Source organism: Taurulus bubalis (genome assembly GCF_910589615.1).
Source record: "Taurulus bubalis genome assembly, chromosome: 16".
Classification (NCBI taxonomy): Eukaryota; Metazoa; Chordata; class Actinopteri; order Perciformes; family Cottidae; genus Taurulus; species Taurulus bubalis.
Window position 1 is genome coordinate 7361471 of NC_136604.1, and position 16845 is coordinate 7378315.

At 39.8% G+C, this 16845-nt stretch overlaps 3 protein-coding genes across 3 annotated transcripts; 1 reads left to right on the top strand and 2 right to left on the bottom strand.

The window, feature by feature from the left end:
- ddah2 (DDAH family member 2, ADMA-independent) lies at positions 1-4974 on the top strand (the record flags this gene model as incomplete). The annotated part of the gene is made up of 5 exons (XM_079231577.1): positions 1-300; positions 1248-1436; positions 2238-2357; positions 2970-3113; positions 4253-4974. 5 exons carry the CDS (start codon positions 1-3, stop codon positions 4370-4372), a joined length of 873 nt encoding a protein of 290 aa, XP_079087703.1. The 3' UTR covers positions 4373-4974.
- A 125-nt stretch (positions 4975-5099) lies between these two features.
- Positions 5100-8606, bottom strand: rps5 (ribosomal protein S5). The gene is made up of 6 exons (XM_079231580.1): positions 8519-8606; positions 7341-7444; positions 6837-7046; positions 6007-6135; positions 5370-5468; positions 5100-5207 (listed from the first exon to the last, which is right to left on the bottom strand). Coding segments are annotated over exons 1-6 (612 nt in total). The 5' UTR covers positions 8520-8606; the 3' UTR covers positions 5100-5138.
- A 2806-nt stretch (positions 8607-11412) lies between these two features.
- On the bottom strand, positions 11413-16308 carry ppt2b (palmitoyl-protein thioesterase 2b; the record flags this gene model as incomplete). The annotated part of the gene is made up of 8 exons (XM_079231575.1): positions 11413-11556; positions 12367-12421; positions 12973-13057; positions 13755-13838; positions 13992-14099; positions 14397-14492; positions 15008-15161; positions 16120-16308. 8 exons carry the CDS (start codon positions 16306-16308, stop codon positions 11413-11415), a joined length of 915 nt encoding a protein of 304 aa, XP_079087701.1.
- Positions 16309-16845: the final 537 nt, after the last annotated feature.

The following is a 16845-nucleotide window of genomic DNA, read 5'->3' on the forward strand; positions in this document are numbered from 1 at the left end:
ATGGCCAACATGTGCCCATATGGCCGCTTTACCCACGCCGTGGTGCGGGGCATTCCCGAGACCTTTGGGAAAGCGGCGGGAGACGGCCGTGAGAACGGGGAGACCTCGGTGGAGCTGGCCAAAGCTCAGCGTCAGTTCGGTTGCCTGACGGGAGCCCTGAGACAGAAGGTGGGCCTGCAGCTGATCGAGATCCCCCCCGACCCCGAGCTGCCGGAGAGCTGGAGGATCGAGGACGTGGCCGTCATCCAGGGAGACACGGCGCTCATCACCAGGCCCCTCAAGCAGCAGAGACGCAGCGAGGTAACGCCGTGGAGAAGAACGTGGTTTAAATTCAGCACCCTAATCCTCTGACAATGCTCTTAATCTGGCTTTGTCCGACAAAGGGCAGTAAGCAGTAGCTGTTTGTGTCAGTTCATATCAAGTATGGTGTGAGAATGAACCTGCAACAGATGCTTCACTTGTTTAGATAGAATTAAGTTGCATTATTGTCACGTGGTCTAAAAGATTCATGTCGGTGCTTTCAGTTGCCTTTTGGATCCCCTGAGACTAAAGTGTGTACTTTAGAAAGCAACCTTTTCAAACCAAGAGATGACTGAAACCAAATCGTCATCATGACGCCCATGTTTTTGTTGACCTTTGCCCTTTACGTTTGATTTTTCAAAGCAATATAATGTTTTTGGGGCAGCGAAAATGACTTCTATTGTAAAGGTTCTGTGGATACCTTAATTTAGGGGTCTGAATTATTTCCACAAAGAAATCCTGGAAAGAATGATGTAATTTGGTACTAATGAAAGACAACATTTTAATTTCTTTGAAAGAACAGCATTAAGACTCAAGAAAACATGAATTCATTGCTTTTTTGTTACTGGAAATATTGTTTCTTCATTAATGAGGAACCGTTGGAATTTTTCATGTTCAGCTAATTTTAATTTAATTTATGTACCAAATGTCATCGTTTTTTTTTTCTTCCTACAAAATTATTCCAGATCCATTTTTGACAAAGTGTGAGGGGTTCCTTGCACTGAAATAACAAAACAATAATGTACATGCTTTGGAACCTGTAAGGCCGTAATGTCAACATATTTTTGTTAATAATTTAGATGGATGGATAGAACAAACCGTAATAAAGGTGTTTTATAATGGAAACTACGTAGAGACGTTCACACAGTCGAGCTCTCACACTGACTGAAGTTGGGCCATGAATGTGTTGCTTTCTCTTCATCCTTCTTTGCTCCTCGTCTCTCCAGGTGGAGGCAGTGAGGAGGGTGGTGACGGAGCTGAGTCTGACTGTGGTGGAGATGGGGGCCGAGGAGGGGGACTCTGGAGGGGCCACGCTGGAGGGCAGCGACGTCCTCTTCACAGGAAGGGAGTTCTTTGTCGGCATCTCGTCCCACACCAACCACAGAGGGGCAGAAGTACTGGCGGACACGTTCAGGGTAAGAGGCCCGTGGAGAAGATGAAGCGGGGGCTGAATGCTGGAAAGCAGTCGAGCAGACAGTCTTTTTGCTTTGGTCTTTAAATAATAAAATGGTGTTAAAATGAGAGGACGTACTTTGGAGGAACTCATCTAAATCCACTACCAATTAATATAATAAACAATTTTTTTCTTTTTGCCAGTGCAACCAAGTCTTAAGTGCCAGGATGTTTGCTGTAAAACAAACCCAGCTGCAAGTGAGCAGGTGGCCATTTGCTGTGTTGCATTTGGGGAATTATAGTCCGTTAACGGTGATGAATGAAGCCGTTCAATTGGCCAAATAATAGAGACCACACAGTGGGCCGCTCCGGCTCGATTCCTCCACTTCTCTTAAGTGCACTTCTGCTACTTCTAAAACCCACACACACACAGACACTTTGCATCTACTCCTGTTGAATGTGTGTGTGAGTTTGAGTGTTGTTGATTCTGTCTGGTATGAACCAGCGTTTTGCATGTTTTTCAGTTGTAAAATCAATGTTTCAAGTGCTTCTTACAAATTCATAGCCACATATTTATCACTGTAATAATAACACTAAGGTGGCAGTGATACTGAAGGACTGTTCAGACCAAAAGGTGGCAACTGCCTCTGATGCTCAACAAGAAACTCCAGAATCAAACAGCGGGCGACTTCAAGTGGGACAAGTTTGGCACTTGAATAGAGGTTATTATCTGACCGAGTGTTTACTGTGACAAACAAAACCAGATGAGGGAACATCAGAGAAGCGTGGAGGGACAGCGTGTTAATTAACCGCCGTCTGTTCAGGACTTTGCTGTATCCACCGTCCCCGTCTGTGGTGGCGCCCGACTGAGAAACATCTGCTCCATGGGAGGTCCAGACACCATCATCATCAGCAACAGTGACGGGGCCAAGAAGACACTCCGGGTGAGCGCTTGTATTTACAGTAGGTGTGCATGCATGTATGTGTGTATGAGGTGTTAAGAAATACAAAATAGCTTTTAAAGGAAATGAACATTTGGGGCCTATGCTTCTTTGCTTTCTTATCAAGAGTTAGGTGAGAAGATCGATATCACTAATTCATCAAGACTGCAGCCAATAATGCCTCCTTAAAATGTACAAAAAGACTTCAGTGATGAAGGACAAAGTCCGAGCAAAATCCCTCAATGGGTTTTTTAATTCACGAGGCAGATCTGAAAGGGGATTTTAATAATTTGATATATTGGTATACCGATGACACATTTTTCAAAATGATTAAATACAATAATGCAAAAATGATGGTGTGTGTGTGTGTGTGTGTGTGTGTGTGTGTGTGTGTGTGTGTGTGTGTGTGTGTGTGTGTGTGTGTGTGTGTGTGTGTGTGTGTGTGTGTGTGTGTGTGTCCCGTTCTCTCTCCCGACGTGAACCGCACACATGATTTATTTCCTAACGGCTGAGGTCATATTAACAATAGCACTAATGCTCCCTTTGAGTCTGTGTAATGCTGGGCGTGGCACGCTGCTGTGTGTAGTATTAAGTGTGCACTGTGTTTGCCTCCAGATGATGGAGCAGCTGACCAGTCACCACTATGAAGTGCTCACTGTTCCAGAGGAATCTGCAGCAAACTGCATCTACATCAAAGGTCCGTCTAAACTGGACTTCCTGCTCCACCGGCCTGCAGAGGAATGTCCCGACAGCGTCTCTGTGAGTACAGCTGAGGATTTAGTTGGTTTTATTCCAGGCCTCAGGTTCAAAAAGAGACTCATCTTTGTTAAATTAAAGGGTTACGGGAGCTTTATTTGATCTCTGACCCGAAAAACTGTGACCCTCTCAGGAGACCGATTTAGAAACGGGATGGTCAAACTCAAACTGCAGAGGTCAACGTATCCTGACTCTCTGAAACTTTGGATCCTACATTTCCACAATAGTGCTCAATGATGTCTTTTTATGAGACCATTCCTGTCTGGTAATCACCAACATCTGTCAAACACAAAATAGACTGAGGTAAACTAAATCATCAGAATTGATAATTTGCCAAGTACGTTGAACATACAAGGAATTTGACCCGGTGAAAGGTGCATAACAATAAGCATAGACAAAGCATACAAATATAAAATAGTATCGGTGGATTGCCCAAGGAGAGTCTAAGCCTACGATTGCATTTGCTATAGTCAGTCGCCACTTCTGTCTCTTCTAGTCAAAGCCTTAAAAACAGCATTATTATGCTGAGGTCGGTGAATATTGTCAAGTTATTTCTGACCTTGAATTAGCTCATAAGCAGAAAGGCTGAGGATTAACAAGACCTTGGACAGATGATGCATGTCTCTGGTGTAACTATTGCAAATAGATATGATGGAAAACCATGGATCAAAAAGCTGCAGTCTCGAGGAGCCACTCACAGCTCTACCCTTCATTGTTACGGAGGCGGGAGGACAAAGGTTAAGAGATCTTGAAAATTGAATGCGGAGTTAAAAGATGACTTTAGTGACACTTCCACAATGTCTGTTTTGTCCAACCAATAGATCAAACTTGAAAAAAACAATATGTACATTCTTATAAATGTTACACGATAAATGACTCATCATAAGTACTTTGTCATCACTTAATGCTTCTGAAATGGAGATATAACTAGAAAATAAAGTCAAAAGAACTTCCATTCCAACCAGTATTGGCTGTCTGTAGTTAAATAATCTTTGATGCATTAGATAAATGTTATGCAAGGTCCAAAAGACCAGAGATATTGTTGGTTTTTCTCCATTGAACTCATGAGCCGTAAATTCTTCCAGGGGTCTGAGATAATGTGTGCCTGGATGAGGAAGTAATTTCCTCCCTCCTCTCTGCAGGCGTTCCAGAAGCTTCAGGACTACACCCTCCTGCCTACAGCCTGCAGCGAGGCATCCAAGCTGGGAGCGTCTCTGTCCTCGCTCTGCCTCCTCATCAACAGAAAGCACACGCATTTCTGAAAACTCATTTCCAAACATCTGCGTACTACACGCCGTGTTCACGGTGGGGTGATGTCACAGAAATACTTTCCAGAGTACAATTCACGTCTATTTATTTCAAGGGGAAAACACATCTGTACGAGTATGATTAAACTGTAACATCTGCTAACAAACTTAATTTCGGCTGATTCTTTGCACCGCTGCCCCCTGCTGAACAAACTGACGCAGGCTGGTTTCCTCACTGAACGTTAACATATCACTGAAACCACTAAATTCAACTGTAGCGTCTGCAGACTAAAATGTAAAACAAAAGGGTACCAAACTATTGGTACCAAATACCACAGAAAGCAATTGAATGAGTCACAAATAAAGGAAAACTAGTACAATATAGCCTGATTTCAGTATTCCAGTACCACTTTACAAAAATGGACCCTGTAAACCACATAAGAGATTAAGTCAAATGAGCACATTCCCATGGCAAATGTTATGTAAAATTGAGCTTAAATACCTTCAAAGAACATAATAAATTGAGTACTTTCAGACATGTTGGTATATTTCAATAGTTTTACAGACACTGTTTACACGTGTAGCTGCTAAGAATAAAACTACAGAGTTTTAAAATAATTAGCTTTCATATTTGAATTTGTAGCATGTGATGCCAATAAAATGTAACTGACAGACGTTGTCCTGTTTGTGCACTGTCCAAGAACTGAAACTGTGTAGAAGTGTAAAAAGACTCAACTCAAAATACATTTCTTCAAATTTATTTTGTGAGAAAGCAAACATTTTAACGGTTGGACTTGGCAACTCTCTCCAACTCGTCCTTCTTCTTGATGGCATAAGAGTTAGATGAACCCTGAAATTAGGAGAATTAGCAGTTAACATACCTTTGCATACTCAGGAAAATGTAACCGGAGGACATGTTAGTAAAATTAATAAGCATCAGAAAGGTATTGAGTTATCTGTAATAATGCCCTTTGAATAGGAATGGTCATGCTATAAGTGGATAAACTGTTACCTTTGCGGCATTGATCAGCTCATCAGCCAAGCACTCAGCGATGGTCTTGATGTTCCTGAAAGCAGCTTCTCTTGCTCCTGTGCACAGCAGCCAGATGGCCTACAAGACAGAACAGCACATTAGTGACCGAAGGATTGCCTTTGTAAGAAACACCGGCCACTGGTAGTGTAATGTATCTTTGTTGGTGATTGACTGGGTCACAACGACTACAGCCAATGAATAAGCAAAGATATTTCCTCTGCGAGCACTCTAGCACACCTGGACAATGGGACTATCCAGGCGTGACTCTAGCCTCGCTTATTGCCTAAAAAAAACAACTATTACAGTTAATGAGAATAAAGCAGATTTCAATATAAAAAGGTTAAAGGAATATTTATAGCTGAAAAACCAATGTAGACAAGACTTTCTTGCCGTTGCTCACAGAAATGATCAAATAAATAAATGGCAACCTCTGGTATAATTTCAAATGTATTACACTAGCGCTAACTAAATGAACGGTAATCTAAATCTTGTTTAACGTTCACCAATTTAATTTACAGCTAATTTGGAAGACGTGACAGCATGACACCCTTTGTCTGGTCTGAGGTAAGAGGGTTTGTTTTCACGCTACATATTGATTGTAAATTAGTGTGTTAACCTGGTTGACTCTGCGGAGGGGTGACACATCCACAGCCTGCCTCCTGACGGTACCAGCACGACCGATACGGGTGGAGTCCTCACGGGGTCCACTGTTGATGATGGCGTTCACCAGGACCTGGAGGGGATTCTGGGATCAAAATATCAATAGTAGTAAGAAATTTATATAAAAGTAAAACCTGTAGAAACATCAAAGATATCCATGACAGCACCTGAAACAAAGTACTGGTAATCTGCTCAATGTTCTACCAACTAATATTTTTAAGTAGTGTTCTAGTCGCCACTATACGTCTGGTGTCTCGCCAAACAGTGACATCAGTTCGACAGTAACTTCTGTAATTGGCACTAGAAATGGGATATTTGTTTTCCCCCTCCACATGTACAAATCTGGGAATTAAACAATTTATATTACATATTCAATTAACTGATTATAACTGCAGTCTGTTTTTTTCTTTGTTGCATTAATGGTGCCCGTGACAACAACTCATTTGCATTTTCTCAAGTACAATTAGGGCAAACAATTAGAGTCGTCTCTACACAGGTACCTGGTTAACCGTTATGAAATAAAACGTTTTAGAGCAAAATATACAACTGACAAATCTGTCTGCACAAAAAATAAAATCTCCTTTCAAATTTTTTATTTAGTTTTTTCGTGCAACAGACTGAATCAAAAATAAACTATGAGAAGCTCTTGTGTATGAAAACTTGTCCCATAGAATCAGTTGGAGACTTATCCTGTAGCTTATAATTGACAAGACGCCTTCCAAATGTCTGCCTTAATCATGCTACACACTAAACAAGAGTGACAGTTTGAATGTTAGTGGTACATACCTCTCCAGTCAGTAGGTGGATGATCTCGAAGGCGTGCTTGACGATGCGCACGGTCATCAGCTTCTTGCCGTTGTTGCGGCCGTGCATCATCATGGAGTTGGTCAGACGCTCCACAATGGGGCACTGGGCCTTACGGAAACGCTTGGCGGCGTAACGTCCTCCAGAGTGTGGCAGGTACTTGGCGTACTTCTCTTTCACAGCAATGTAATCCTGTTGTGTACAAAGGGTGATTCAAACATCATTGTTTATGCAGATTTTAACCAAGTACTGTTGAAGTACAGCATGTAGGAAGAGTTAGTGTATCTTTGTTGGTGATTGACTGGGCCACAACAGACTACAGCCAATGAATAAGCAAAGACATTTCCTCTGCGAGCACTCTAGCACACCTGGACAATGGGACTATCCAGGCGTGACTCTAGCCTCGCTTGATGCATGAAATATATATATTTTTTTAAAGCAGAAATGAAACTAAGAAAGTTCTAGAAATGGCCTCTTGCTGCTTACCTGCAGAGAGATGTCATTGATCTGGACATCGTCAGTGCTCCACTTGCCGAAAAGTTTGATCTCCGGGGACTCAGCAACGGCTGGGGCAGTCTCCCACTCAGTCACTGGGGTTAAGAAAAAGATGCCGGTGGTCAATTTAAGGACACAAAGCACATCACACTAACAGCCTTGAGTGCACATTAGTCAAACCGTTACCTTTTTTTAAAGAGTTATTGTCACAGCACATTAGAGTCTGAAAGATTAACTTTGGAATAAACACCGGCCACTGGTACTGTAATGTATCTTTGTTGGTGATTGACTGGGTCACAACAGACAACAGCCAATGAATAAGCAAAGATATTTCCTCTGCGAGCACTCTAGCACACCTGGACAATGGGACTATCCAGGCGTGACTCTAGCCTCGTTTATTGGATGAAACGCAAACAAATAGCACAGGTAATGAGAATGCAGCTTTCAATATAAAAAGATTAAAGGAATATATTTTGAATGAGTTATTGTCACATTATATTTGTTCGGAATCAATTTGACTGTAACCAACAATTTAACATCAGGCAATATAAAAGACCATTAAAGCGAACCATTAACGACACTAATTGAGATTGATGCTACATTGCAACGCTCTACCCGTTTCGTGACCTAAACCACGTCACATAGACACAGAAAAAACTAAACATGAATCTTCGACTAAAAGACAAATGTCTTAGATCATTTATGATCAGATGCAATGCAGAACGTGGGGGAAACAGCGGCTTCCATAGTAAGGCCCGAGCTGAAGCCTGCTGCTCCAAAAGTTTACGTTAGCTGTCAGCTGACAAGCTTACACGAAAAACTGGAAAAATGTGACATTTTATACAGGGGTGGTGTATTCTACATTAATATACGTAATAATAGTAAGCATACTGTCGCTACAGTTAGTTAGATAAAGCACTGAGTTCAAGATCTATCGAGGTCGCCGATTAGCATGCAGCATCCACATGTGCTAGCGAGCTAGCCACATGCTAACGCTCCGCGCCGTTGTGCTCGAGGGGAAATCTTAACGGAAATATAGCAACATTACGGCAAACTTGGATGTTTGGTTCCCGTCTGTCGGCCAACATGAGCCAGTGACGATTCTAAATACCCGAGAATGATCTTTTTCAGGACATATGAAGCGAGTAAAAACTATTTTTTCCACTCACTTGTGTCTGCCGTTGTGTACCACAGTTCTCTGAGACGGAAAAGGGCCTTTTCGAGGCGCTGCGTGCAGATATCCGGTGAGGTGGCTGGTTTCTTCCGGGGCGCAATGCATGTAGGGAATTGTATTCCTTTCTTTTTAAAGCGGCTCTGACTCTCGAAGTGTGTGTGTAGTCTGTGCCGAGCACTTAGTGTGAAATACGCTGACTTCACTTTAATTTGTTTGTTTTTATGTTCTTAAAATGTATTTTCTGTCCCTTTTTTCTGTGTGCACTGACACTCTTTTTCACTCCATAAATCGACAGCAATGATTTTGACAGTAGGTATCTGGCATAAATGATTCATGACAAAAATGGCAAAAAGTAGAAGCCAAAACCGATATTTTAGTTTTTAAAAATCGAATAAATATGATGTTATTTTGTAGGGTATTTATTCATTGTGCATCATAAAAGCATAAAATATATTTTGATGATTTTCCCGAACTAAGTATCCCGAAAGACTTGCAACAAAGATACATTAGTACTGATATTTTATACTACTGATTTAAACTCAGCTAACAGCTAATTATCTTCTGCATATTTGTACTGATGTTTTATCTTCCAGTTTATTTATCCATATTCATATGACAAGTGACAAGACAATAACTGTTGTTCAAAACTGTCTTTTATTGAGGAGTTGACAACATATAACACATTTTCATATGCGAATCAGAGACTTTAGAAATTGTAGGAGTCAAAATAGTAGTTTCTTTTTGAGTTTTTAGAAAATTCTACTTAACCACACAGGAACAGTAAGTTTTCATGTCAAGAAAACTGAGCAGAGAGGATATCCCTTAAATCCAGGTTATGCAGTTAGGTTAGGTTAATTTAACTTGTACAAGTACACAAAGGATGCAACAATATCCAAATAATACGACATATATACAACTTCAAAACAGAAGTTCCCATCTTCATCATTTCCCTTTAAAAACACAATTTGGTTAAACCTTGTGCAATGATTACTTTTCCACAAACTAAAATATACATTCACTTGTTTTATCACACAATAGATATTTCCATTCCTTTTCTTTGTTTTTCTTCAAGAAACATCTATAAAGTACATAAACATCCAACAAAACAGTTGAGAGGAATCAATCCATTTTCCAACAAACGGACAAACATGAAGGTTGCTCAAACGCCTGAGATATCTAAATGCGATGGGTGGGTAAAGAGTGCCACGTGCAATAGTCTGGTCGACAAGTAAACACAAATATAGCACTGCCACTCTACAGCCACTCCTCTATATAAATATGTTTTAGCACTGTCACTAAAGGCAGTGTGTCGTAGCACTTCGGTATGGGACAGGAAACACTGAGGCATGAGGGGGGAAACGTTAAGGCTCAATCTACTCAAGCTCCAAAGCACTGCACAGACATAATAGTAGACATGATATGTCCCACCTTGGGTTAAAAATGGAAGAATAAAAAGATATAAATTACTGCATCGTACGATGAGCAGGGCAGTGAATCTGTACATGAAGACAAGATGACAGAACGTCGCTCAGGCACTGTTGTGTTTTGTGGTGTTTTGAGGTATGTGTGACCAAGCACACACAGACACACACATGGATATATACTGTATGTTCGCGGGCAACACTTTCATGCTAATTAAAGGGGCACTCCATCAATTTGTACAAATGAAGATCAGCCCGGGACAGAAAACACGAAAATATCTTCGATCTTCAGCCGCTGTTACATAGATTTTTGACCCTTCTTTTTGTCCCTATACTTTACTGAAATGCAATACTAAATTGCTGAACTGCTCCTTTAATGTATGATTTGCTATACCGTTGCTGACTGTAATAACATAAACCTAGATAAACCTTCACCAAGTATATATATATATATATATATATATATATATATATATATATATATATGTCTTGCTTCTGACGGTTTGTGCCCTGTGCTTATTTTATGAGAAAAAATCATCAGCACAGACAGAGATGTGCTGTATTTGTCCAACAGCAGCAACACGTCCTAAAAGAGATAATTAAAAAGGAGCAGTTTCGCGAAATACACTTATTCATTTCTTGCCGAAAGTTAGAGAAGAAGAAGATCGATGCCACTTTATTGTCCGTACAATAAATATATTATTATTAAATATATATAGTAGACTGGCTGAAAATAGAGGGAAACAGATAGCCTGGCTGTGTCCAAAGGTAAATAGTCTGCAAACCAGCATCTCTAAAGCACACTAATTAACACATTGTATCCAGTTTGTTTAACTTATGTGTGGTTTAATGGTGTTTCATTGCTGGTCTGTGAGCAGTACCTCTCTGGAGTTTGTTCTGGCAGCCCGGCAACCTCACTGTGACCATAAGACTAAATAACTGCATCTAGCCAAGAAATTGTTTGTTTTACACTTCAGTTCTTGTAGAGTGGAAACAGACAACATAGAACATGTTAATTATTGAGCGCAAGAGGTGCTGGTCGGTGGATTGTGTCAGCTTTGGACAGAGCCAGGCTATCCGTGTCTCTGTTTCCAGTCTCAACACCAAGCTAAGAAAAGCGGCTGCTGCCCGTCATGATAGTGGTATCAATGCTCTGCAAGACAAGCAAATAAGTGTACTTCCAAAAATATCAAACTATTCCCTTTAAAGTAACCTAGTAGTTACTAGGATGAACATAAACATCTAAATGTATCAACAGAACACAAACCTCACCAGCAGAGAGCATAACCACCATAACTACATTTCTAAGAACTGGAATCCATAAAATTAGATTTCATCCATGAGAGTACACTCACAAATGTTTGCGAGGATACTTCACAGCGGCCTTTCATACGTGGTGGAAGCTTATATAACTGCAGGGTGTGTAACTCTGTGTGTGTATCTGTGTGAGTGTTTAAATAGTTTTGCTCTACACCAGCCATTTCTCCATGCACATGTGGAACACCGTCTCATTCGAGTGCCAATGCACGTGTTCAACGCCGGGAACCGAACAGATGATCAGATCTCCACGAGCCGCCAGCGTCTTCAGACCGAAAACATCTTTTAAATACACCTGAAACAGGAAGAAGAAGAGAAAACAAAAATTAAATAGGGCTGTTCTTCTTCTTAAAGTTTTAGGGCATATTATCCCAAAGCAATACAAGTATGATGAGCTGCATTGGGATGGGAACCTCCAAATATTAGATTTAAATATGAGATGTTCCAGCTCGCCACAAATATATCTTTTTACTGGGAAAAAATATTATTTTTGATGGTTAATTTATTTTGGAAAAAAGGCAATTCAAAGGCAAACATAATTCCTGATGTATAAGGAAAGACGGTCGGTTATATGACGTTGCAGAAGCTTATATGAAGCACCCTTTAACTAAAATATTTCTGTGTGCACAGTTATGTTCAATTACATTACCACTAGCTACATAAATGTACAGGTTTCAAGGCTCTCGCTGAGGAGAAAAAAAATCTTAGATCATTCTGTGATTTATGTGAGATTGAAGATGAAGTCTTTTATATCTTTTATTGCTCATTATATGACGATTTAAGGTCGTCACTTTTCAATGAAATGTCCGTCATTTCTGATGGTGGCAAATTGTATTAGTCAATTTGTGACAGAGGATTAAGTTCTTTGTTTGCAATGTAACATTATATATAAAAAGTTCTGTGCTAGTCTGAAAAGAAATGTGTGCTTCACCGCTGCAATGTTGGTGTCTTAGATGTGCATGTGTGCTTGTGCATACAATAAATAAAAATGACAGATGAAAACAATCCATAATAATATGAAAGCATAAGAAACAATCACAGAGGGCACTGTAATAAACTAAAAACAGTTTTGTATGTGTGTGTCTGTTGTGTGATTTTCACTCACATCTTGATGCTGCATCTCAACGACAGTCTCGTTGTCGTCATAAAATCCAAACTGACTAAAAACCAGAAGACAGACAGAAGTGTTATAACGTGTGAGCGTCACATGAGAGTCATCTGATCAGTCAAAGACAAAAAAAGAAAATCGAGCACAGTGGAATAATGTGTGAACTGAGTGTAAAAAGTTTCATATGACAACGGAAAAAGTAATTGTGTGTGAATCAAAGTGAACTGGAAAGAATAATCACTCAACTGTAGCAGAGGAAATACTAATCTCAACAAGTTAAGTGGCTTTCATCAGGGGTTCAGACGCCGACATAATACTCGATTAGATGAATTACCTCGGGTGTTTCAGAGGCATTTTAGCACCAGGGTCAGTTCACAGACGGGTTGGCCTCATGTGTGTTTGGCAAAACGTTTTTAAAGCATTTGAACGCACAAGATGACGCCCTCACTTTCACTATCAAACTGCGACAATGTCCCCAAAAAAAAATTGTCAAAGATTAGCGAAAAGTGTTTTTCTATTTAATTCCATGAAATAATATGTCAGATGAAAAGACCACAAGCACGAAAACCTTTTATAGAAATGTTTGAGACAGGATGAGCTCACCTCGACTGCCAGGGAGTGATGACTCCATCGTCTGGTCCTCCGATCAAAACCAGCTTTTGGATTTTGAGGAAGTTCTTCTTCCACTCTGAGATAAAGAGGTACATTACTTTATTACACTTTAGACCAGAGGTTTTTTCGACTGTGACGTATTGTATGTATAGCATCTTTATTTTCTTCATCTTCTTACTTCTCAGTCTTCCTCAGACTTCTCTGTTTGCCTGAGAATTGGGAATTTCCTCACTGAAATCGATAAAGTCTTATTTTATCTTATCTCATTGTACTTCCTCTGCTATGTTTTTCAAATATTGCCTGATAAATTTCAGGAACTATTTATTTTCCAAAAGAAAGCTGGTGTGAAAGCGAACTCATGCTGGTTTTCTCAGTGATTGATTGTCTGAATATAGTTATTATTATCATCATCATACATTTGTTATAAACAAATGTAATTACAATATTAAGACTTGAATAGCCCCAGTTTTTAATATGTTATTCAAAACATAAAGGAAAATTGACCACTGTTTGTTGGTTAAATACATTTGTATGTGTACTCTTGGTGTCTTTAATTATTATATTGGGGTGAGTTTTCTTGATATATTGTGTTTACTGTAAACAACTCAGTTAATTAACAAAATGAACAGTTATTCTAAGAACCAGCTGATAACAAAAGCACAACAGCAACCTCCTCCTACCTATTGATGTATATTTCTGGAGTTCAACCCCACTGTTGCATCATCAATCACCATCACTTATGGAAGAGTTTTACCCTCAAGCAATGTACTGACCTGTTGTGTTTGGATTGTGTCTCTCGCTGTTGAGCAGAGCCAAATAGTCACTGCTGTTCACATAGAGGTCTCTATGGTGGGGGTCTGGAGGAGGAGGACCAGTATGTCAAAACACTTGTTAATGAAGCTTTCTTATACTACATCTCCTCTCTTTGAGTCTGATACAAATCGTAAGGGAAACAGCACACTGAATATCCAATTGTCAATTCAGGGATAAGGAATCAGATTTATTCTCACCATTCCAGTAGTTGCAGATGGAGATCCTCTGACCTACTGACGTGTAGCAGATGTGGAAGAGGTTGGACTTCATAAACTGTGGGAAGAGGTACCTCAAGTAGTCTGTGTCTGGAGGGGCAAAGAGCAGGATGAAGACCATGCTTGAGAGAAGAAACAAGTCCTTCCCATGGATTTAAGGCCACTCAGGCCACTTATACATCCAGCAGTTACTAATATGCACTCTACCAACACCCGGGGGAAATACCGGGCAAGCAAAAAACAGCAAAAAACAGCAAAAAACAGCGTGACAACGCCAAAAGGCGTCGTCACGCTGTTTTCATGTTGTCATTTGATATATTGTTCTTAAGAAAATATTGATGAGAGGTGCTATAAACATAAGTGTTAAGCCTTTGAAATTGAACCCACCTCCATATTGGCCGCCCTGAGGCGAGGACAGAGAGATGAAAGACTGGACGTTGTGGTCAGAGAGAGTGGAGAGGATTCCTCTGCAAACCAGTCCACCTGTTAAAATGTAAACAAATAAATAATATTTTTACCTTTTCAAAAGGGGTGGTGTATTCTACATTCAAAAAACTAAAGATATTCAATTAATCACATAAGACAAATAAAAGCAGAACATTATTCCAATTTAGAAGCTGGAATCTGGCATTTTTCTTGAAATTTGCTTGAGTAATCAAAACTTAAAATAGCTTCAAATGAATTTTCTTTCGATCACTACCTGATTGATCGTCCAGTGGTTTTCAGCTCTAATCATACTAATTGCATGCATTGTAAAGACTACTTTTAAGTTTTGTTTCTAAAAAATGCATTTCAGTTTGACCTTTAATCTATAGAAACACGTTAAAATGATAAGAAACTAATTTGAAATAAAACAGAGAGTCTCGTAAAGCCTCACTCTTTTAAATAAAATAATATTCACAACAGAGTTATTCAAGGAATTGCATACCAAGACTGTTTTAAAATCTAAAGCAAATACCACATATGTCTCTTTGTCACTTGCACAAATGCACTCAGACCTTGCGAGTAGCAGATAAAGTGGACCCCGTCTTCTGCGTTTTGCATTATTGGGTAAATAGCTGCCTTGAATCCCTCCACCTGCTTCCACATGGGCTGCAGGCTGGCACTTCTGTCAAACAACTCGATGACTGTAACATTTGTTCCAGGGTGAGACTGCAGGAGAAAGAAGGAGGCGGTTTCAATTCATAAACAGTGCGTACTGGTCTTGTGGGGAGAACTGTGTGCAAGTAATTCCTCATATTGTTGCACAAAGCATGAAACAAGAACAAGAAACTACGCTCAGTGTTAAAAGCAACAGCAGGAGGGCAAACCAAACATCTTGTATTACCAAAAGTCCACAGCGGTTTTTTTAGTGAAAAAAATAATAGATCAGGATGTACTTTAGATATTGATTATTCATCATAAGGCTGTTTAGTAGGAAACAGCTAGACCGAGGTCTACATTCTGCTTTCTATTTCCTCCAGAAAGTCAGGTTCAGCTTTCTAGGCTTGAAAAAGAGGAACTGAATCTAGGTTTAATTTCATCAACCTTGCCGGAGTCCCCACAAAATCTTCACCACTTCCTCAACTCAACCAGGTTATTACAAACACAATATATACAGTGTAAACCACGGGTTATATAAAACCAACATTTACAACTCTTTTTACAATCAACACTTGAAAGGATGAAGGCACTCGCAAATGATAAGGTACTAATATCTCACTCTCCTGTGGTGTTGCTGCAGGAATAATGCAGGAACATTTACATTATTAATAATAATGCATTTTATTTGTATAGCGCTTTAAAAAGGCACTTTACGTGGTAAAAACTGAAAGAACAGAAGCAATAACAATGTGCACAAGCTATATTACATAACAGTAAGAAACTAAACAAAAACATACTTAACTAGCACCACAGATTAAAAGCAGATGCAAATACACTACAAGACAATCATCCGACTACAATGTGGCACAGTACATACTGCATGGCGCAGGTCCACTTGCTGATAACATGTGGTGATATAAGCTGGAGGCCTGCAGTATACGTTGTATAATGTCAACTCCTGCTAAACTAAACGTATACTTCGCTCCAGAGACAACATTGAACCAGCCTCTTTGCTGCGACCACTTACCTCGTTGATAAAGTTCTGTAAATGTATAAAATCCCCTGAGCTGTCGAACAAACCGTGGACGATGACCACCGGCTTGTACCCGACCACCGAAGCCCAGAGACACGCACCGAGCAGCGGATACAGCAGCCCGGCCACCCCGCTGTACTGCCTCCGCCTTCGCCTCAAAAAAGCAGAATGGGAGCCCTTCATTATAAAGTCAATAAAAAATAAAAAATACTGAAAGGTTGACTAAACCAAATCGATAACTTTAAAATAAAATAAAAACATAAAATCTAGATGTTTGGCTAATGTTATGCTGCCATCTTCATCTCTGTTCTTGAGCCGCGGTACGAAACGTCCGCGTCCCTTAAATAATCCTGTTTTACGCAAATTATGTTTTATTACTTAAAAACACTTTCACGAAAGCACTAACACAGCTGCTGAGCTTTGCTTTGGTTTCTTTTGTTTGTTCCGGTTTTAAATTTAACGTGATGAAGCCCCTTCGACGTCATTTCCGGTTCCAGCTTCTCCAATCAGCAGCGTGGATTCACAGTACACAATGTACAGTTCTATAGTAATAAAAATAACATTTTTCTTATATAATAAACAGTTCTAACAGTCATTATAAACACAATGTGCACTGTAATAACGCAAAATGGTATATTTGTTATTACTGATTTGTTTTAATCCAGTCACTTAGTAGTAGCAATTTACAGTATATGAAATGATCTATTAAGCCTGGTCAAT